Genomic DNA, 24,199 nt, shown 5'->3' with positions numbered 1-24,199 from the left:
AACCAACTGTTACAAAGATATGTGCAGAATCTAATGAAAGGGGGTTAGTGGATTAATAACCTTTTACAATTCTCTGAATACCTGAAAGCCTCCTGTCCGGTGGCTGGGAATGAAGATTCTAGATAAAACTGTCAAACTTTCAGAGCGACATTTGCTCAACGGGTATGAAGTTAAAATGACTCACGACAGTATAGCAAAGGTGACCAGCGTGATCGTCAAGCAGAAGATGGACAGGGAGCAGCCAATGTAACTGATGGATGACAGTGCCACCCGGTGTTGAATGGTCAGCTGTGCATAAAAGGAAAACAACAGGAAAATCCATTAATTGATTTATTATACTACAGAACTGTATACCCTGACAAAGGTTGAAGCGCATGTGGCATTTCAGCAGACGTAGCTGCGTTCTTCCTCAGGGGTAGCTCCACCCCAGTCTCTGCACGCATCACTGCATTCAGTGCCATTTGCAACCATTTCTAGCACGGGAAATGAATTGCACTATCTGAACTGAAAGTCAGGCACCCAGGGCATTCAAATATATGTGTCACTTAGCTCCCCCCTTATGAAATACAAGACCATATGCCGTCAGCAGAGGTTGGTTCTATCTACACGGCTGTGATAGTGTCATCCCTGAGATTAGATAAACTGCTTTTTGTCGGCCTATCGGAGCTGCGCAAACCATGACGGGGTTAGATTGTTATAGCTTTTAAGACACTTGGCAAATGCTCTCATGCTACAATAGCTTGCATCGCTGCACAGATGGCATCGATGCACCACAACAGTAAGAACTGATAAACCAAGATAGCCAGTAAATATAATGCTTTTTAAAGGAGTTGGTTTGACTCCTCTCTCAAACAGCAGAAGAAACACAGCAATGGGAGCAACAACATCCACCTCTAACATCACCTTTGATCCTGACATGGAAAGAGTATCTTGTAGGAACAAAAAAGTTATTGGTTTCCGTAAACACCAAATCCTCAGCCCTTCCACCTTACCCAGGGTGAGCATTAAGATGGTTCATTTTGAAACCACTCGGTAGGACAGTGAATGTTCCTGCAGTTTGCCATTAGCTATTCCTTTTATATTGCAACATAAATTTCCTTCTGAGTGAAAAATGTCAAAAAAAGCCATATCCAGTGGTGGAGGCAAGGCGGTATTTGAATGTAAGAAATAGAATGGGGCAGGAAGCCATTCAATCATGTCACAAGAAGTTTTGAGCCACATTTTTCTAAGTGTCAAATCTCAATACAAAGTTGAATTTTCCAGAAACAGAACACCTGAAAAAAAAAAATCTGACTGGTTCAAGCAAGATGTTTAATTTTGATCATTTCAAAATTCTTTCTTTTGATTTCAACCTTTTTATTATAAGTGAACTTGCATTACCAGACGAAAACATCTTTTAAAATTGAAAAAACGTAACGACATTTTCAAATTGCAAAATAAGGGGAAATATAGCCCTTCCAAGACTATTTCCACATTTGTTTTTTTCAAGGAGGGAATTCACCAAAACTGTCCCTTCCACACTAACGGACTTAGTTCCCAAAACCACATTTCATTAAGAAATTCTCAAGCAGCTCTGATAACAAGCTGTTCTTCAAAAGCCCTTTAAAAGCAGGGGGGTGGGGAAGGCAACCCAAAGGCTTATTAAAAAAATAAAAAAGACTCAGTTTAAATAGCAACGCTAATGATGTGTTTTACACATACGCATGGTTGTATTGTAGTTATTTACCAACGGTGTCAATTCACATGCAGTCATTTTTGTAGAGACACGATGGATTCCAGCCCTGACTACAGCGTGCGGATCATAAAATGACGAGCCAGACGACTGTTTTGACGGCATGAGGTCCCTATGAAATACGCTGTGGCGTTTTCTTTCAACCAGACATGAGGCTGCCACCAGCTTTAGTTCGCCCCAAATACAGAGCTCTAGCTTGTTTCTGTGCTATTGGCAGATAGAAAAAAGGTGCACATGAACTCTTCAAAAGCATCTCCAATGCACGTCCCTATGAGCTGGCCAGCAGAAATGCTGCCTATGGCCACTTCTCTCTGATTATTTCTGCAACGTGAACCATTTGTGTGCTAGGCTGGACAGAGGATAGGAGCGGTCTCCTGCCTATTGCCGACATGCTGTTAGATGACTGGAACAGTACCATCAGGCACAGCTCTTATGACAGAATGCAACAGGATTTTTTAAAAGGTGCCTGGGACCTCAAACCACCATGCACTGAGCAAAGAAACAGCGTCTTATAAATCAGGGCATTGTTCCCAATGAGCTAATTCCACCGTAGTTTGCTTTTCCTATATTTTTTCACATCGTTGGAATTCAGCAGATAATCTTTTAAGCAAGTCAGTTATCCAATGGGACAATTTTGTAGTCCAAGACAAAAAATGACCATCTGTTCCATTAATGATGCAGATGGGTAATAAGACTTACTCTTTTCATTACAAAGAAGATATTAAACAAAAGTAGATTAAAGAGTATCCAGAGCAACACTGAACCATATGTGAAAAAATGTGATGAGAGCAAATCTCCGGACTGTTTCCATCCACTAAAAAAACTTTTTCTGTGCTTCTGAAAAACTTTGCTTCTCTGGCTCCACAGAGAATGTTCTTACTGCGAAACGCCGAAGAAATGTGAAATGCTAGGAAACACACTGATATAGCCTTGGGTGTGAGCAGTCATAAATACTATAAAATACAGCTGTTTCTTAACTTCAGCCTTGACAGATGCTCAAAACAAAAGCTCACTTTCCAGATGATCCTCTGCCCCCCCCACAAATATTTCTTTAACTATGAAAATGTCATTTACTCTGCAGACCAAAACTTGACCGTGTCATAGTTGTATCCATCTGAAATGTTATTTTCTATTGTTATTATTTACTCTGAAGAAAGCGATATCAATGCACGACTGTAAAATGATCACCTCTCTGACTTGCTAATGACAAATTTATCCATAAACAGGATACAACCCGCATACAAAAACGTGTATGCAGGAAACAAACCAAGGTTGTTTCCTTGACTGGTTGATGGAAATAAGGGATATTGTAGTTATATTCTTGTACTCCATGCTGATACAATAGCTGGTTATATTTTACTGTTGTACTGGTCAACTCTCCTCAAAAGCAGCAGTAGTATCATGAGGTCATTTACAATGGAAAAAATGTTGGACCCTGTTTATGCAATTGAACTGTGATCTACCAAGAGACAATCCAGTGCCTGAGCTCAGTCCTACACTGAAATCAACTTTCAAAAGGTGCCAATGCAAACGATTCCTGTGAAACATTTCTTCGTTTTGAATTAAGAACTAAGAACCAGCTAACCTATTACAGCTGAACCTTTAAAATGCAATCTGAATCAAATTAAAGAAGGAATGAATAATTAATTTTGGCAGCCCGAGTACTTTGGAGGCATTAAATGCTGGCCCTGGCCGATGAGGCTGACGTTTCCAATTGCCTCCAGAAAGGCTGCTAAAACTGAATTTCAATCCAAATGGGCCTTATTTATATATTAAAAATGAAGTGCCTTGTTGAGGAACCTTGCACTACAATGTCCAAGGAACATTCTAAGTTTCCCTCTTAAGTTTCACTTCAGAAATAGATGCACTAAGGCAAGAATTATGTTTCTGATATGCAACACATTAATTTATGGACAGAGTAGGCATGTCTAGATGTGCTTTTATACTAGCTTAAATTTACTGTGCAGTAAGTTACTGCACAGTGAGTGGGACTAGGTCAGCATCTATGCAGGCGTTAAAGTGCATTAATGTTGTGTGGGAACTGACTTGAGACTAATTAAATCAGTCCAGCCACAGTGTTACCATACAGTAAGGTGTCTACACATGCGTTACCACACAGTAACTAATCAGGCACAAATTTGAAGGTATCAAACTTATGCTCGTGCTGGCATAAGTCATGGTATTTACTGCACAGTATGGGTGTGCATGTGTAGACGTGCCTCCACCATGTTGGAAGCCATAGGTACTTTACTCATTGGCACCGTGCAATCTCTGTTCAGAGAAGAAAAACTCTGTTAAACTGTGTGAACAGAGATAGCTCATTTCCTTTACCTTTTAGATATCAGATACAATTAGACTTGATTAGGATGCTAACGCAACATCTGAGATTCTTGCCTGGCAGTAGGATCCTCCAAACAGCTATTTCCAACAGCCCTGTTTCTAAAGTCTCTCCTTCTACAAAAGGGGCTTTTCATGTTTTGAAGGACCATTCTCTTCTCACCAGCTCAGCCACATGGCTGCTTATTAATAACAGTTTCACTAAGACATGCAAAATCTCAAATTCTCCAAAGGTCTCTGCCAAGGTATTTATTAAAAATTATTTAAGACCATGTAGTCCTTTTCAAAATAGCTGTGGGAAAGATGTCATCAAACAGTAGGTAATCTGCTCCTTACAATTTTCACACAGCAAAGTTTAATTTCAGTGATGTCATAAAATGGAGCAGTAGGGAGGATGGAATCAAAAATTGTGAAAGAAAACTGGAACCAAATTATTATAAAGGTTTTGAAAGCAACCAAGTAGATAAATCTTTCCCTGTGTCTCTGACTTTGTATACAGAGTTTTGCTTTTCTTTCTACATTTTAGGTTGAAGGCTTACATCATTCTTGCCTTGTTTGGTCTTGCTAACATAATATGTCTACCTCACTGTTAAACTGAAGGAATTACTTTTGTCCGTAGACCCCCAGGGCCATGTCCAGAAAAGCACGGCTGTGTGGTACATGGCACATGGATGCGTCTGTGGTGCCACATACCACATATTCAGTTGTTCTCCATGTTGCAAGGGAGCAGGGCTCAAAAAAAACGTGCAAAAAAAGGGGCCTGGAGCGGCACATACAGGGGCAGCACATGCCACTCAAAACCAGAGCCTGGCTGGCTGGAGGCTGACTCCAGCTGCTGGCCAGGCTCCATGAAGCAGGATAACCTCTGCTGCAGCCCTGGGAGGCTCCCTGAACCCCCGATAAGGCTGTTGGGGCCAGCACTGAGCTGGCTCCAGCCTCCCCCACCCCACCCGAGGTAACTTGCCACACACCAGAGCGCCCGTGGCATGGGCTTTCCCCAGGGACAACTAGTGGTGGCACAAGGTGCACTGCTGCTAGTTGTCCCCAGGAAACCAAATATCCGTGCACGTGTAGACGCAGTCCATCTGCTCTATTCTGCTTTGCTTTCTGCTCTTGGTGTGAACAGACTTAATAGACCCTTCCTCCCCAATCAACAGCCAAATCAGGAAATCCAAGGGGGGAGGCCAAAAGGGAAACTCAACACGAGGTCATTCTGTTGGGAGACAAGTGGCAGTCTCTTGTAAAATTCTTAGACTGAGATTTCCAAAGAAGCCTATGAGAATTAGGTACACAAACCCAAATGAAAGTAAAAAAAGAATTAGGGTGTATAACTCTCTTACGTTTTTTTCAGATAAGTTTATCATTATTTTCTGCTTGAGAGGCAAGTCTATTGCTTTTCAGGACAGTATCTGCTTCAAGGTAGTCCATACTCCAGACTCCTCTGTTCTACCATCCCTGCTCTAAAAGATGATTTCATAGCACAGAGGTGAGACCAGAGCACATGGAAAAGTCATATGAAGCGGAATGGCACAAAGCAATCTCGCTGGGGCTCAAGGTCTGATCTCAGTCACTTAGCTACCAATCCCTTCATCTAATCAGAAACATATACTATCACTCTTTGAGGAAGGGAATAGAGGACAGAGATTTGAGTATGAATAAGACCAGGCTGGTTGGGATCAGGCAACAAGACTGTAAGTTTTTGGGGAAGGACTGTCCTTTTTGTTCTGCACACAAGGCACAAGAGGTTCTTCACACCTATGCAATATAAAGCAATAATAATTTAAAACATTGTGGAATCAAGAATTTATGCCCAGCAAGAGCTGTCATAGCCCCATAAGTCATGTAAGCAGGCAACAAAAATATAGTAAGTTACATTTGCTAAAACATTTGCTCTGCCAGTTCTACAAAAACATCTCATAGGCCTGGATGGCAGCCTTGATTTGCAAACTCATGCTCTTAAAAGCTTTCACAATAGTAGAAAGCACAAAACAATTTAGTGCAGTCAGCATGGAGGGGAGCAGCATTATTTTCCCCAGCTTGTGTGACGATATAAAATTAAGCTCAGTTCCTTGGCCAACATAACAAGTATATCACAGGCAGATGTGGAAGCTGCAAGATGCTTGCTAAAGGAACAGCTGTTTGTGCCTGTTAATAGTGCCTTTCCTCAAAAGAAACACAAAAACCTGGTTCCTTGGGCTTTGAGGGCAAGTGACCCTTTAATTGAACCAACACAACAGCTGTACTACTTCAAATAGTGAAGACTATTTGTAACTCAACTGTAATGTTAAGACACTACACATGGGTTTCTCAATAGCGGTTCATTTCTACCTTGTAATTTGTGTCTATGCAAGCAGATACACACCCAGAACTCTCTCTCACACGTGCTCTCTCCCTGCTCTTTCACATCACTCCCTATGCAGAGACAGGCAATTATATGGGCCTGAGGGCCACATAGGCAGTTTTGGGGAGCTGTCATGGGCTGGTCACCACCTCCCTTCCCCCAGCATCCCAACAACCCAGAGCCTGCAGGCACTGCAGCTCCACCCTGCCACTACCAACTGTGCACAGCCCCAGTCCCGACCCCAGCCCACCCCGTGCCCCTTCCAGACTTGCCTCGGCTGGAGTAGACCAGATGGAACCCGTGTGCATAGCCCCAGCGCCAACCCCAGCCCACCCCATGCCTGCTTTGGACCACCTGCTGAGCAGCGGTGGCATCAGGGCAGAAGCTGATGCTTGGCATGAGGGAAAAGCATGCTCCCCAACCCCACTGCCAGGCTCTTCTTGCCACCCAGAGCCTGCACCCAGGCTACCCTGTTGTTCCTATGCACTGCTGTCATCACCTCCTCTGAGCTGCCCAGTGGGGCAGTGGTGGCACTGCAGAGGAGCCACAGGGCAGCCTAGACGCAAGCTCTGGGTGGCTGCAGCCAGAAGGGCCTGGCAGTGATGAAGGGGGGAGGCTGCTTTTCCCTGTGCCAGGCAGCAGCTTCTGCCCCACTACCGCTGCTGCTTAACATAGGCCAGCGAGTCTGAAGCAGAAGTGGGGAAGGGAGGGCCAGGGTTGGGGCTGTGTGCACATGTTCCAGCTGGTCTGCTCCACTGGGCGAAGTCCAGAGCAGGTGCAGAGTGGTCCAAGGTAAGGGCTGTGCACATCAGGGCAGGTCCCCACCAGTACCACAGGGCTGGGGCCAGTGGTGGTGGCAGCTGGAAGGAGACACCACCACCTGGGCTACCTAGAAAGGGTGTGCAGGGGGTGATGGGACTGGGCAGCACCTGGGCCAGGAGAGACCCAGGAACCCACCGTGCGCTGGACAAAGTCCCTCCATAGGCCGGATTCAGCCCGCAGGCTGTTTTTTGCCCACCCCGCCGTACAGTGTAGTTTGAGAGGCAGAAGCTGAATGGTGCCCTCTACCAGGCACAGCCTGGGGGCTACAGTAAATGTAAATTGACCAGTATATTAAATGTCTCTGGATTCTCAGCTGCCAAGATAAGCATTACCTGGAGTTATTTATAGAAAACCCAGAGATGTCTCGGTTTAATGGCAGTCTTCCCAGGGCTTCCTATGGATAGGACAACAGCTCAAAACCCCGTAGCACTCAGCACTGTGGTCTTCCTTATATCAGGCCTCGGGTGCAGGGCTTGGCCTAGAGTCATTTCAACTGCCTGTTACTGCTCCTGCACCAGAAAATCTCCTCCGAACCCCCCACAGCAGCCTCATTGACCCTACTACACAGGCATGTGAAGGATGAAGGTGGGGATGGGTGCCTGAGGGTTTGGAGTGGTGGTTTAATCTGATGAGATTTGATACAGGCCAGCTGGAAATCAAAGTCAACTGCTACCAATATGAGTCATACTATGATAGGAAGATAACAGATTCGTAGATGTAGGTTCGGAAGGGACCTCAACAGATCATCGAGTCCGACCCTCACCCTGGGCAGGAAAGAGTGCCTATCCATCCTTTTCTTAAAGGCCCCCAAGGTAGGGGAGAGCAGCACCTCCCTTGGAAGCCCATTCCAAATTTTGGCCACCCTTACCGTGAAGAAGCGTTTCCTCATGTTTAGCCTAAATCAGCTCTCTGTCAGTTTGTGACCATTGTTCCTTGTTACCCCAAGAGGCATCCTGGTGAACAGAGCATCTCCAGTTCTTTGCTGCATCCCCCTAATGAATTTGTAGGCAGCCACAAGATCACCTCTCAGCCTTCTCTTGTGGAGAAGGTCCCTCAGTCTCCCTTCATAGGGCTTGGCCTCCAAACCCTTAACCATACGAGTGGCCGTCCTCTGGACCCTCTCAGGGTTATCCCCATCCTTCTTAAAGTACGGTGCCCAAAACTGGATGCTGTACTCCAACTGTGGTCTGACCAATGCCACATAGAGGGCAAGTAGCATCCCTGCAGTACTCCATCTGTGGTTTGACCCATGCCGCATACAGGGGAAGTCCTTAGCAAAAAAAAAGTTATTGACCAAAGGATGCAACATAGTGACTGCCACCATCCACCTCTTCTGGGGAAGAAAGCCTGTGGTGTTTTGCTAAGGATACTGATTACAGTGGGACTTGATTCAGAATTCCTTGTTCAAAAGAGTTTACAAAAACATGATAGTTCTCGAGGTTTTTTTATACACTTCCAAGAACAGTTAGTTTGCTTCCTCTGCCACTATATGAAATTCAATAATTGACAGATAGCTCTGTCATCTGCCTATCAACAATATGTCCTAGGGTTCAGTTCTCCAGTGCATTATACCATTCTTTTCCTCAGGGGAATCATGATGGGAAGCAGACAATCCAGAAAGGGGCCTCTACTGAAAGTAACCAAGTTTCATTTGACCTAGAAATGGAATTTCATAGGAATGCAGTATGTCCACAATATTAAAAGAAAGAAAGAATCAATACTTAACACAAAAGGCAACATAGGTTATGACCTAAAATTTCCACACTTAGAAATCCTAGCTAAACTGTGCAAGAAAATAGCGTATGTTTCTTTGAGTTAATGCCATTTTAAGACCAGGACTCATTTTGATCCATTAGTCATTTTAACAGTGAATCCTCAAAACAACATATATGAGGATAAAATGGAGAAAAGGGGAGTAAGGCCGATTTATCTTTGCAGACAGTTTGGACAACTCTTACCCATCCGTTGAACAAAGATCTCTTTGGCTAGATAAGCTGTCAGTGATAGCCAACAGGGAAAAAATATTGCAGTACCTGCCTAATTTTGAAAAACCAGACACAAAGGGAAAAAATACAGGGCAAAGGCATTGTTTCACATGCCCAGCAATGAAAAGCACAAAACAAGTAAATGTATTCAATTGCAGCACACCAGGGACCAGTGTGAATGCCAAGATAGACGCATTTTATTGTCCCATTAAGCACATTATCTGGACCGCTACCAGCTGAAAAGTTTAAAAAGAAAGATTATGATTTTAGGCTATTATTTTATGTCCTTTGAGAGTGGCAGTTGTTTACAACAAAAAAATACCCGTGCAATATTTACTTTAAGGAAAAATACTCTAACCCAATACATTTTACGCATGCTCACATACATTCCTCTGTCCTTTTACAACACTGGATAATTTTAGGATATTTTCAAAACTGGTTTTATGGGCATGAAGAGAGACACTTCCATGCAATCTAAAATTGGTATCACTTATATTGAACCACGACAGTAAAAAACAGGTGAAATATCTCTTGCCGTCACAGAAAGGGAAAGCCACAGCCTTGATTTTGCAACTACAACCCTGCACCAGCCCTCTCCGCCCTGCAGACTGCAGGATCCTACAGCTCCAAGGGGCTGTCAACAGCATTCCAGCTGCAGGAGCAGGAGTCCTTCAGATGTTTTCCTTTCATAAATATTTCCGTGTTTTCAGGCATACTGACAGGCAGTTTGACTCATGCTGATTGATACCTCCTTCTGAACTATGAACTGAGCGTCACAAAGTCATTTGTTAGCGGTTGGAACGCAAAATGTATCTTTAAAAACCTAAACAATATTTCGGCTGTCTATTTTACTTCATCATCACTTTGATTCAGCAGCCATGCAAGTTCTCAGAGCTACAAGTGACCAAATTGGATCTCTAAAAGCATTGTGAGCTTTAGCACCCACAACTTCAATTAAGTTAAAGTAGGGATGATCCATCCCATTGTGTACTTTGTTCAGCTGTTCCGGGTGTTTTAGTTATGAGGCAAGCTACGTATTCAAGGAGAACTAGGAAAAAACCACACAAGGGAGATTTCTAGTTTTTTTCTTAGATGTGATTTGTACTAGATAACAATTTACTCATTACAAATGAGATGGTATTTACATGTAATTCATTTTTGATAGATTGTATACAGATGGAATTGCAGTCACTGGCAAGAAATAACCTCCTGGTGTGAGTCGATAATCTATCTTGATTCATTCTGAATCTAAATCAAAAGGTAATAGTTTCCCTTTAAGGTTATTTAAACTTGACTTCAGAGAGACTGCTCGCATGTTTAAAGTTAAACACATACTTAAGTGCTTTGCTGGATGAGAGCCTAAAACATTAACATTAACCAATAAACTGTGCTAAGTAGCGATGTCAAAACTAGGGCATAGTTTTGGTGGTATTTATTATTATTTGTTTGTATTTGGTGGCACCTACCAGCCCTATGTATGGCCCACTGATCTGCTCTACATACATTGAACAAGATGACAGCATAGGCCTTGAAAAGCTTTATAATCTAAACAGATGGCATAGGCACTCTCTTCTTCATAGTTTCATAGTTGGTCAGGTCGGAAGGGACCAGAGCAGATCAAGTCCGACCCCCTGCCATGGCAGGAAAAAGTACTGGGGTCAAACGACTGCAGCCAGGTAGACGTCAAGCCTCCTCTTAAAGACCCCCAGGGTAGGAGCCAGCACCACTTCACTTGGAGGTTGGTTCCAGGTCCTAGCCGCCCTGACCGTGAAGTCATGCCTCTGATGTCTAGTCTGAATCCACCCTCTGCCAGCTTGTGACCATTATTCCTGGTCACTCCTGGTCGTGCTCGGGGGAACAGGGACTCCCCCAATGCCTGCTGGTCCCCTCGGACTAGTTTGTCAACTCATTCTTGCATTAAATGAGTCAGGGGTCCCTCCCTCTTCTACAACGGTGGAAAATAAAGAATTCCCATTATGAGTGGGCAAACCATGGGAAAGAATAAATAAATGCATGTGGGGAATGGGGCGGTTGACCATACACGATCTTTAACTCTGCACAGAAGGCACAAAATGGCTTCTGGCCACTACCCAAATCCACGGTACAGACACAGTTTCATTAAGACATGAAATCCTTCAGTATGTTAAGAAGGCAAGAGAGTTCAGCTGTAATCGTGTCTTTTTCTAAGCATTTTTCTGGCTATGTCAGCCCACACATGAACTTCAGTCCCTCACAGATGGATGAATCTCTCTTACTTAGTTTTCCAGAAACCACTGTTTCTACTAGCCTCTTTTCCTTTCGAACGTCAACTGGCATTTACATAGCATGAGGTTTGGGTGTTGTTACATTCATGTCCAAACCCTCTGGACTCGAAGCAATGCTGGTGAGCATGCAGGAGGACATGTACCTCTCACTAGGGGAAAAAAGAGTAGATATGCTGGGACCAAAATATTACGGCTAAGAGCTCCATCTCTGCAAAGCTTACAACAGTCTCTATGCCGCAGGCTCACATTTCACCGCAAGAACTGGTGATTCCCCCCATCAAAATGGGGTTGGATTGCTGATATCCCCAGGTGTCCACCATCCTTTTACTAAAATGACTTTTACATGGCAGATGGTACAAACAGCCTGGCCTGCTGCATAGTTCTTGGATCTCTGTAAAAATAAAAATTGCCAGACAGCTGACATGCTTTTTTGGCACCGAGTACTGGGCCCCACTGACCGAGGTGGGGAAGTGGAGCTGCCTGGAATAAAATAACAGCTTGAATTTTCTTTGGATTGTCTTTGGCATGTCGTTTGCTCCCTATATTATTTTTGATTCCCGCTGTCTAAGAAGTACCTCGTGACATGCCACGACTCACTCCAGGAACTTCTTTCGGTATCAGATTTATAGGCCCCAATGAAACGCTTCCTTCCCACCATGCACAGATATCATCTCCACTTCTCCTCCCATACATGCCTCAGAAATACTAGCAGATACACAGAGCTGGATTCACATCACCTAAGCAAGGACTCTTGTCTCTTGGGGGTAAAAGATTACACTGCAGCTTGAGGTTTCTGTGTAGGAGCTTTCCCATTGGAGATTTCTGAGCTTATGGGCCCTCGAGACCAACACAGGATCACGGGAAAGTAGGGCCGGAAAGGACCTCATGAGGTCATTTAATTTAGTCCAGCCTCCTGCTCAAGGCAGGGTCATCCCTGTCTGGTTATCTCCCCTCCCAGAAAGGTGGAGGGAAGATTGTAGCTATGCTGCACAGCACCACTGCAGCTACACCACAGGGAAGCACCTGCCACTACAAGTACATTGTGCCCTCATTGATGCCAAAAACAGCAGAGATAAATCAGTGCAAACCTTGCCTTACGCTTTCCTTTCCAGCTAAGCAGATTTATGCTAGCTGACATCATGATACTAAATGCATGGCTGTCTTCCTAATGGGCAGGGCAGCAGGCATCGCAGTGCTGATCCAAGCCCCAGTGAAGTACTCCTACGGATGCCAGTGTGCATTGGATCAGACAATAACACAGTCAAGTGGTGGACTGAGAAACGAGTGAGAAAGACAAGAGTTCCTGAGCTCTCTGCTTTGTCAAAGGGCCCTTCTGTGTGGGCCCTGGACAAAGTGCTTAGTTTCATTCTCTGCCAGTTGCTCCATCTGTAACATGGGGCTGCTAGTACTTACAAAACTCCCAAAGACTTTGTCAAGACTAATTAACATCTGTACAGCATACTCCGAATGTCCCATTGGGGCACTTCATTGTACAATGTGGCATATGTGGCAGCATGTATAAGGCTTAATCTTAACAATATGATTACAGAAGTGAAAACATAGTTTACTTTTTAGATCAAGTTCCAACTCCTAATTGTGCTCTGACCTTAATCGCATCTATGTAACCTCAGACTATTAAGGGAAGAATTTGTCCCTTAAAGATGCTGCTTATCTTTTGCGTGTGTTTTGCTTTTCTTCCGTTAGTTAGTGCTTGTTCATTACTTAACTCCCAGCAAATGTGATTACTTCTCAACCTTAAACCGACACAATAAATTTGTTTCAATGAGCAAACCTGAATTCCAGCCAAGTATGATATGGATGTAGCAGCAGAGTGATAAAGATACAAATAATTTCAGCATTGCCTGGTGCCAATTCATCATTAAGCTAACAGGTCAGCTCCAGACTAACAGCTGAGTGCCACATGGTTGTAAATTTTTCTAACATTGTTATTACATTCCTGATTATAAACCTGTTAAAACTGTTAATCCCCTGCATTTACTGAAGGGCAGCTAAAATACATCAAGCTGATCATGAGCATTGCTTGTATTCCTCCCCCTCAGCACTCTGTGCTTTAGCAAGACTTGTCTTTGTGTGTCTTGGCTGTGGCTGAACCTAAGATGAGATGTAAAATAGTACTCTAGCACAGTGGTTTTCACTCTGTACTCCATGGACCTCTGGGAGTCCACAGACTATGTCTACGGGGTCTGCAAAAGATGACAATGATCCATCAAAAGTATGTGAATACTCGCGTTTACACTTCAAAGGGGTCTGCACCTCCATTTGAAATTTTTTAGGGGTCCACAAATTTTAAAAGGTTGAAAACCACGGTTTTAGCACATTTATAATCCAACACTTATATTCCAACACTGATGGCATTCAAAGAAGCCTTTCTCCCTAAGCTGTTGATCAGTGCACTGATATCAAAGTGCCAATCATTTTGCATGGGCTTCCAGATTTTAAATTAGACCTCTTGCTCCCTTGGTTTCAGTTTCTCTCTCAGAAAATTGGAATGAAAATACATTTCCATTCCCAGTAAGGTCTCCTGGGACCCAGTACCAATTGGCGTAAGTTGGGACGGCTTCCAAAGCCAGTCTGACCTACGCTGCAGTAGATCCTGAACCACTGAATAAAGGACCCATAATCAGTCTCTAACAGATCCCCTGTGGAAACTGATCCCAGCAGCAAATCAAGCCTGTAAGGCTCTAGAGAAATGTTCAGTATTTTAACTCTCATGGCATTTCAGTCCCTGAAGAGGAAACGTTGCCAGAACACCAAATTTCATACGTTTTTTGTCTCTATAAATGGATCCCAGGGGCAAAATTAATACATGGGAAAAAACAAACACAAAATACTGCAATATTCAGGTTCCTGTCCCTCCCCAATGCATATCTCTAACCTGATTGTTGCTTTCAGTATCCAAAATCGCAATAGTAAGTGGGAGTCAAGAAAGTACATGCCAAAATTTGCACGCATGCTACAGAAATGCAAATTATTTCAAAATGTGAACAGCCCAGCTGGACGGGGAGATGAGAAAGGAGGGGAGAATGTGTATAGAAATGGAGCAGATGATTAAAAATGGGGAGATCAAGGCTGATTGAAAGTGTAGTAAAACCAACATATTTTGCATTATGAGGAGAACAGAAGGTAGATGCGTTTGAGGTATGCTATGGAAAGCAGGAGAGAACCTTGTCCACCATGTGCAGTGGTATCATCGAATATGTCATCTAAAATACATTTATATTAACATTAGATTCTTATGACTAAGAACAAAGCTGGAGCTGTCCAGGCTGATGGTAACTAGGTGTCTGATGAGGGACACTGGTCTTGTTTTTAATCCCCTGAAAGCTAAAACTTCAGTCCCAGACTGAGAGAAGTAAAGATTTTTCTTTTTTAAATGGAAAAACATCACACGCCTCCAGAAGACGTTGTTACCTCAAAGACAACTCTGTGTCATCAGCTCAGAGATGTGGCATTCCTGTCATCTGGCCAATGTTCAAAAATATGTACAAGCACACTAAAAAATAGATGAAGGTAAAGACTAGACAGTCTCCAGGTGAAATCTTCTCCTCTAAGCCCCTAGCGTGCGCTGACCTTTACCACTGGCACGTGCAGCCCCATGAAAACCTGCCTCCCTTTGTTATTGGCTGATCAAAATTACAAAGATTCAAAAGAAATGGTCATTGTCTTTGACATTCTGCTGTCAAATGCACTAAATATATGTTGTTGCATGCATAAAATGTACTAAACATATGTTGTTGCATTTATTAAATGCACTAAGTATATGTTGTTGCATAGCAGAATATTTGTAAGGGATGTTACTGGTTTTCCCTGTTCAAAGGGAACAGAGCTTTTAACTGTGTGGAGAGGGCGTCATCTCATTCTCAGGCTGTGAACAGCAAATCGTTCTCTTTAAATACCTGGGCTGTGGCATTCATTAAACTCTTCTTCATTAAAAGGAAAACCTACCCAATCAAAGGTAGCTATGCCAACTAGATCCTTTTCATACTGCATGCTTATTCATTTCTACATCCATCCTTTTCTTCCTAATATTAGATTCCACGGGGCTGACGCTGCTTTGTACAGGCTGGCCCGTGTATGTACTTTGGTCCCATAATTTTTCCCGGTTTCCATTGCTTTTAAACCCACTCACCTACATGCCTCCTCCAAATAGCAACCCAAAATCACTGCAAGCTAGCCCCAGGCCAAACAGACATACATTTTCAAATGTGATCAATATTTCAGGTGTCCAGCTTCAGGCCAGCTACATTTGTTTGACTGATACACAGCCTCTGACTGTGATGGAGACACAGTAGTGGAAGCATCAAAACTACAACAAACAGGATGACTGAAGAAACTGTCTAGGAACAAAAAGTTTTAGTTATTAAAATGTCTTTGAGAATATATCAACTTTTTCCATGGAAAACATGTAGCCCTCTTGGAAAGGTGCATTGTTCATATGCATACTCAAGCCCTTTTCTTTCCACATCTAAGCCAACATGTAAGACTTCACTTAAGAGGGGATAAAATAAAGGAATATACAAATGTAACAGAGTTGGTATATTTGTACTGCAATTGTTCCCATTGAGCCTTGACAGCCTGTCATTCAGAGGGTTGATCATATGGCATTTCTTAACGCTCACCTCATCCACTTCACAGCACTGAATTGCTCCAGAGGTGAACAGGTATTCATGTGTGTTATAAACCATGTTATTGTCCCTTTTTCTCAACAGACTTCCAGGGGAATCTGGGGGCGATGATGCAGCGTTTAATGGAAGCATTAGGTTTTATCATTTGGGCATGAGAGAAAACTCTATTATTAAGTATATAGCTCACTGTTACCAGGAATAGTTCAGTTTGTAATCCTCTATAGCTAGGTGGCTTTATTTCTGCCTGCCTCGTAACCTCATAGACAGACCTTAAAGTTATATTGTTACAAGCCACACACTGACTACTAGGGTTGTGCAAAACGGCACTGTTCCATTCCGACTTCAGTTTCGAGGTCTGGACGGAAGAGTGTTTTCTATCAAATATATCACTATATACACTATATATATCACTATAGGTGGGTTGCTTCCCTGCCCCCCACCCGATCCAGCACAGGGGGTGGAGAGGCAGCCCAGCTGGGCTGCCTTCTTGCCCCCTGCCAGATCTTGTGCCAGGGATGGGAAGTCAGCCCAGCTGAACTGACTTCCCTTCCCCAGTGCCATGGTCGAAATGTTTCGACTTTCAAAACATTTTGACTAACCTCATTTTGTTTCAAGGCTATTTCGATGACCTTTGTTTCATTTCGATTTTGCTGTTTCAACCTCAAAATGAGTCAAAACAGTATCGAAACGAAACGGCTGTGGAAATTTTGCACAGCCCTAGTGATTACATAGTTAAGATTGACATATACAATGGGTGTCATTCCCAACTGTCTGTTTCCCTATTTTTATACTTACATTTGAATTTATTGCAACTAAAAAATAAAATCCTGATCTGTCAATTCAAAATCAATCAATCTCTTCAGCCAGACTCCTAAATCACTAGGGTATGGTTCTGGGCTAAGTCTCTAGTAGCATAAGAGGTACAACACACAAGGGCCAGCCAGGGAAGTGGAGTTAAAGTAGATTTAAGTTATGGCAGCCTTCTTGGGTAGCCTTGTGAGCAGGAATGGTGTCACAACCTTGAGGGGTCCCAAGTTGGTCAGGGTGTCTGTTGTATTGCAGTTGCTTTAATATATTGGTCTTGTAGCGGCCAGTGCCCAGAAAGGTAAGTGCACTGCTGCTTAGGGGTTGCAACATTACCCAGAATCTCCACGGTGCTGCATACTGAGGCCATGCCCCTAATCTAAACCCCAGTTCTGCTTCCACTGAATCCTTATATCAAGACTTGTGGCAGAGGAAGGAGAGAAAGGGGGTGTTTCTTCAGGGCTGGACAATCCAGTAATTAGCTTCTGAGTCTCTCCGGGGCTACTCTAACCCTATTACTAGCTCCAGTCCAGAAGTGTGCTTAAATGAGCTCCCTAGCTTGTTGTTCACTCTAAAGCCAGGAAGCAAAGTCTGTTTTAGGCTGATGTTAGAAAGACTGTAAAGGAAAATCTGACCACTCCTCACTGACCTGCCCATTGTGAATACTCTATTTTACAGTACTGAAAGTATCTCCAGTGCTCACAGATTAATCCTAGGGGCACATGGTTCCCCCCAAAAATGAAAGATGTTGCCTTGCAATTGTGCATCCTTCAGTGTTTCATGAGCTTTGCAAAAGAACTCTTGTCTTGCTCTATCCACTCTTTTATTAAAAATACATTATCACAACAGAGGAAAATAGCTAAGGGTCAAGAGAACTTGATTCTTTTATAACATTAACTACACCTAGTCAGGCAAGATGGACTTTTCAGGGTGCTGACACCATCCATCGCATTGTAGAGACATTTTCCTTGCTTTTAAGCTGATCTATACATTCCACTTAGACACTTCCCATCTCAGTAGCATTTCTGTTTTGTTTCTAATTTGCTATATGGGAAAAAAGAAAGAAAAGGAAACAAAACCAGATCTACTTCAGAGTAACCGAAATGTGGACAATTATGTAAACACTGGAAAAAGGGCATGAAAACAGATGGAACACTCTGGGAGGGTAAAAAGAAAAAAATCCAGTGAAAAAAATATAGATAATAACATCATTATTAAACAGCAGTGGAGAATATGACAATATATTTATGCTCCTAGCCTTTCCTATTTACTGTAACTGAGTTCTCCTTAAGAAGATACAAACTTATTCAACTCCCAAGGCCTTCGGCATCAAATGTGTGAGTTTGATTCCCCAAGTGCCCAGATTGCACAATATTAAAATTTACCCCAGATTTGCTCTTGGATTCTCTTTGCTCTATTTATTTGAATGTTCAGAATCACTTCCAAGTGTAGACTCAGCTAACTTACAATACTGCCCAGTATTTAACTATTTGGATAATATCAGCTATGACACATTTTCACATCAATAAGTTAGAAATGTTTGATGTATTTCAAGCGAAATAAAAACGCAGCTAGGATTGTCCAGTTATGATTACTATGCTCCATAAAGATGCTAACCTGTCTGACATCGGCAAGGATTTGTCTGTTCTGTGCAATTCATCTGTAAATATGAATGATTCTCCTTGTAACTATTCCAAACAATATAAATATCAATATGCTAGAAATGCAGTCTAGTACTTAAGCCATGGTAAGCTCTGATTCTCAACGCCCTGACCTAATTCCTTCTGGCCTTCTACTTCAGGAACTGACCCCAGACTCAGGAGATCTAGGTCCAATTCCTGATTTTGCTGTCACCTCTCTTTGTGACCTTGATTACATCACTTAATCTATCAGTGCTTTAGTTACCACTCTGTAGAACAGAGATAGTCATAGTTCCCTTCTTTTGTCTAATTGGATGGCAAGTCCTTCAGACAGGGACTGTCTTACTATGGATATGTACAACAACTAGTACAATTATACAAGACTTTGTGCTTCATTTCTATCCTTTGTAAAATGGCTATAATAATAGAAGAGTACTAGAATGATGACAATGTTCTATATTCTAATTCTGATTTCAGTGGAGTTTCACTAAATTCTTACCACGTAACTAAGAGTAAGATTTGACTAGTAGTTTTAACAGTATTAGCATGTCAGTGCTCCTAACGGCAATTTAAGTTACGGGTTATTGCCTCTGTGCAAATCTTTAAGTTAAAATTTCTTTATGTTGCCAGTTGACTTTGTTTCTACCAGAAAGAAATTCTGTGCTCTTCTCACAAAGATGTTGAACAAAACCTGAAACTTGCAAGTTGTTTCAAGGCAAAACCACTATCTGAAGTGATAGCAAACCCATCATTTGGACCAATTAATAGAGAAATAAGAGACACTAGGCATGTCTACACGAGACATTTTACTCAAGATTAGCGCTAATTATTAGGGCTCTGAGAAGCTTTGGTCCCTGATTCAATTCAGTGGAGATTCAGCCCAATTTATGGCTGAATCTCCAAATCCAAATCAAATCAGGAGACACTTTAATAGCTGAATCAAACTGGAACCCACTGAATCAATTTGGAGAGATTTGGAAAGATTTGGCAATACGGATATAGACACAGCTTTAAATGTTTTTTCTACATACCTCAAGGTACCAGGCGGCTCGTGAATGCTGCCATGGTGGGGCAGATGAAGCGTCTCATGGGAGTGCAGACGGGTCCCCAGTGTACTTGGCAGCAAACTCAGAAGCAGACCAGAAGCACTTCCCAGTGGCTGATCAGTGAGCTGGGGTGGTGCGGGGGAGCGGGGGCCCTGAGCGCTCAGCAGCAGACCCAGAAGTACTTCTGGTCCACTTCCAGGTTTGCTGCTGAGCATACAGGGGCCCCTGTGGCATAGGCAACTGGTAGCGGGTGCACATGGCCCCCCTGATGGAGCTGGTGCCTCCCCCCCAACAGCTCACACTAACACTGTCGGCAGGGCTGGTGCCCCCCCTGACAGGGCCATTGGCAGCTTCTGCAGGTGCCCCCCCAGATTCAGGAGGATGTACAGTAGTTTGCTCTAATCACAAGTAAATTTGCTGCCTGCAAATGCAAGTAAGAAATTTACTTGTGATTACTTACTGCAGAATAATGCATGTGTAAACACCTGACCAGGAGCAAATGTGCTCCCAGGCAGCCAGAGGTGGGAAATTGCTCCCTGCTCCCAGGAGCTGCCCGCTGCCTACTGCCAGGGCAGGCTCCATCACCAGAGCCCAGGCAAGGACTATGTCCCCTTTTCCCAACAGCAGGGAGCTCCCAGCCCCTGATCCACAATCATGGGGCTGGGACTGGGAGATCCTTATCTCCCAGCGCCAACTTCATGTTTGCAGGGCCTGTGCTGGGAGATTCTTCTCTCCCAGAGTCAGCTCCATGGTTGCGGGGCCTGGGCTGGGAAATTCTTATCAGCGGTATCAGCTCTGCAGTCACAGGGCTAGCTCTGAAAGATTCTTCTCTCCCAACACCAGGTCTGTGGTCACAGGGATGGTGCTGGGATAGGAGAATTTCCCAATACCAGCCCCGTGACTGCAGAGCTAGCACTGGGAGAGAAGAATCTTCCAATGCCAGCCCCACAACCACAGAGCTGGTGCTGGAAGATAAGGATCTCCAAGCCTGGGCTCCAGTGACCATGGGGCTTGGGCTGGGAAATAAGGACCATGGGGCTTGGGCTGGGAGATAAGAATCTCCCAACCCCAATCCCACGACTGCAGAGTGGAAGCTGGGAGCTCCCTGCTGCTGGGAGAGAGGGACATTGTCCCCACCCAGGCTGTGGTGGCAGAGCCTCCTAGGGCTCCCTCTGGCTGCTCCACTGGCCTGGTACAGGACCACAGGCAGTGGGAGCAGTCTACTGATAGGAGCAGCAAATCTGCTCCCACATTCCTGCACATATAGATGTGTGCCCGGGAAAGTTTACTCAGGAGTATTTTATTCTAGAGAAAGCTGTACTGGATTATTTGCACAAGTAGACGCACCCACTCATGAACACTGCATGCCCCCAGAGGCTGGCGGGACACGGCAACCGCCCACAGGTGGCAGCAGCAGTGTCGGTGGTGGAGGCGTGGTGTCGGCACCTGGGAAGCTCCCGCAGGCAGCCATGGCAGTGCCAGCAGCAGGAGGGGGAGGTGGCAAGCACCGACAAGTAGTTGGAGACTACCTGCAGATGTTGCCTGAAGTGTTGGCAGCAGAGGCGAGCAGCAACTGCACACGGGCTCCACCGGCAGTGTCAGTGGCACTTTTGGCAGGGGGTGGACCACCATGCTCAGTGGGTGCATGTGCACCTGCATGTGCCCCCTATGTGTTGCCAACATGCCCACTGTTTTGTAGGCAATGTATTGATGCCATCATATGTGAAGAATCTTTGTGCAAACTGCCAAGGATCTCACTTCCTGGTAAGGCTCAGTGACAGGGTTAGTGGGAAGACTCATTTGGCCAACACAGTCCTAGTTTTGCCAACTGGCATTTGACCAAGTTCTGCTGAAACCATTCAGTAATACAAGCAGTTAGTAAAAAAGCCTATCCACAGGCTGCATATTTCCACAGAAGAGAAAGCACAATCACTAACTCTTTGTACAAAGAAACTGTGGGATGAGAAACTCTAGATGAGGATATTCATTCTCAACTCTTCATCCTTGACTTTGCTCTATCCTTCTCAAACAAGACCTAATTTGCCATTTAAGTGAGAAAACAGCAGCAGGGAGGATGTAGAAAGCACATGTAGAAAGCATAGAGATACTGCTGTATCAATCAGTAACTCAGAAGGTTTTTGAATCAGGTGGGTGGTTGAAATAAGCTCATACTTCTTGTGTTGTAACACCCCCCCCCAAAACACACACGCACCCCTATCCTTCTAGCCACCAAAACTCTTAAACAGCCATATATCAGCTGATCTCCATCTTGAAACTGAGTCATTTATACTATGGGTGAAAACGACCTGTTATTTCACCTTCTAGCCTACACCTTAGTTGGCCATTAAAAGACGGTTCCACATACCATGTTCTCTAGTGCTTTATTTGCCTAAAGTAATGTCAAAAGGGTGAGAACTAAGTGCAGTGCACCATGATTCTCGCTGACAATCACGCCTGTCTCATTTCATATTCTATTTCAGTTACAAAAATGAAGTAAAATGAAGACAAGCAATCGAGGTTTAAACAACATTTCAGAAGTCAAGTTTCAGATTTTGCAATAAAGGTGAGATGGGCAGAATGAGCCCAGTTCTACTTCCTTATAATGCATGAATGCAAGTGTGAAGTTAGGGATGGTTGAATGTCGGAAATCTATTTTTTCCATACAAGTGGACACTCTTCTTTGTGCACAGTCTGGAGCTCTTAGTCTTACCTTCAGGGGTACCACTTGCATCAAAATGGCAAAGTTGGTGAGGTGGTTACAAAGGCAGACTGAGTAGTTGAGGTCCCCACTCTCACGCACGCAGCCCTCATTAGACCAGACACCACTTCCATTGCTGCAAAGAACACAAACATTGAACAGGAACTCCTAATAAAATTAACTCTTTCTGACATCAATTGCATGTTAATTCTGTTAAGTAGGAGACTTTTTTTTAATAAACCTTTTGATTCTTAGTAGCTACAATAATATAAAAGACTAATTTAGTTCCATACCCAAGAGGTTTTCTTAACTAAGTCATCTTTACAAAATTAGATAAAACAAGCAGATGCAATAACAAAAGAAGCGGTTGCAATAAGAAATAAGGAAGGTTAGTTTGCATTTGAGTTACAAATTTAAAGTAAATCAGAAAGACAAAACCCTGTGCAGCTATCAGTACAGGGAATGCTTTGTGTCACAACAGCTTTTCAATATACCTTTCAAACATTATAATACAGCCAAAAGAAACACCACAAGAAAAAAACAGAACTGTCCAGAACTGATTTGCATCTTATGTCCACTGAAATTCATGTGCTGCTGAAACTTAGCATGATGGAAGAATATTTAGTCTTCCACACAAATTACCATCTCTAGGTAATTTGTGTACCCAACTGAACCTATTTACCCAGGTAAATCGTATAGAAATACCTGAGCTAAGCATTATACTAACAAGCTAAAGAACCAGTAACAGACTAATTATGGCTTAAGGCAGTTCATTATGGGTTAATTTACCCAGTTTCTTCTAGTGTAGCACAGAGTAAACACTCTGCTAATTGAAAGAATATAGTCCCAACACTAATTCCCTTGAATTCAATCAATGTAGCCATTGCCATTAGAAAGTTGAAGTTTATTACCTGGGATGCTGAAGTTTTTTCCGTAAATTTAAAACAGGAAAAAACCCCTCATAACTGAGATACTGCAAAATGGAAACTGATGGTTGCTGTGGACTTGTTAATGGTGAGGAAGGAAAATCACTGTTACACTCCTCTGGGATAGTTATTTCTAAGGCAAAATTATGAACTACTTGCAGAGCTCCTGGTGGCAAGTAGTTGTGTATAGTACAAGACACAAAGTGCCTCTTCCCACCGCCCTCACTCAGGTCGAATCGTTCCATTGATTTCAGTGGAATTGCCCACCTAGCAAAGTACAATTCAATGTTTGATACACGACAAATTAAGTCTGAAAAAAGGACTGAATGCCAACACCTACAGATCAAATTCAGCAGTCACTTATCTCACTTCAGTGGCACCATACCAACTTACCACCGCATGTTTGGCCTGGCCACCGGAACTGCACTAATCTGTACATGCTGAAGACCTGCCTCACTGATGTCAGTTGACTCGCATGTAATAATTACTGTATACCCAGTGAAGATCTGGACTGAGTTTGTTCCTATTCTACCAATGCCAAATGACACATTGCATTGGACTAATCAGATACATGGCAACAGAATAGACCTCAAAAGATCATCCTGTCCATCTCCATGCCCTGAAGGCATCTCTGATTCATGATTTTTTAAAAAAATATATCCCAGTGAGAAAGTTGTGTAACTTCCTTAGGTGGCTTGTTCCAGATTTTTTGTAATACTTAACCAAGGTTTTTTTGGCTGCACATTGAGCCAATTTATTCTTGTTATACTCCCCATGGACTTGAGGACCAGTTGATCACCATACCCTTGTAACAAACCTTTGTATTATAAAGCATGTGCAGCTTCTCAGTCTTCTCTTTTTTACCAGAAGTCAATCCAAACTCAGTGCTTCCACTTTCTAAACATCTTATTCTTTTTGCTCCTCTCTGTCTACTTTTTTCTTAAGCCATGGTGCTCAC

The 24,199-nt window shown here is 43.3% G+C and overlaps 1 protein-coding gene across 2 annotated transcripts in view; it reads right to left on the bottom strand.

Annotated features, from left to right (window-relative positions):
* ADGRD1 (adhesion G protein-coupled receptor D1) overlaps positions 1–24,199 on the bottom strand; it is a 237,448-nt gene that overhangs the window by 84,751 nt on the left and 128,498 nt on the right. For both annotated transcript variants that reach the window (XM_019538967.1, XM_019538968.1), the window contains 2 exons: positions 22,328–22,451; positions 185–288 (listed from right to left, as the gene is read on the bottom strand). In XM_019538967.1, the coding sequence (XP_019394512.1) occupies positions 185–288; positions 22,328–22,451 (228 nt within the window). The remainder of the gene's footprint in view (positions 1–184; positions 289–22,327; positions 22,452–24,199) is intronic.

Source organism: Crocodylus porosus, unplaced genomic scaffold, assembly GCF_001723895.1.
Source record: "Crocodylus porosus isolate Cpor-Errol unplaced genomic scaffold, CroPor_comp1, whole genome shotgun sequence".
Taxonomy (NCBI): domain Eukaryota; kingdom Metazoa; phylum Chordata; order Crocodylia; family Crocodylidae; genus Crocodylus; species Crocodylus porosus.
Note: the sequence above shows the minus strand (reverse complement) of the source record. Positions and strands in the feature narration are given on the sequence as shown.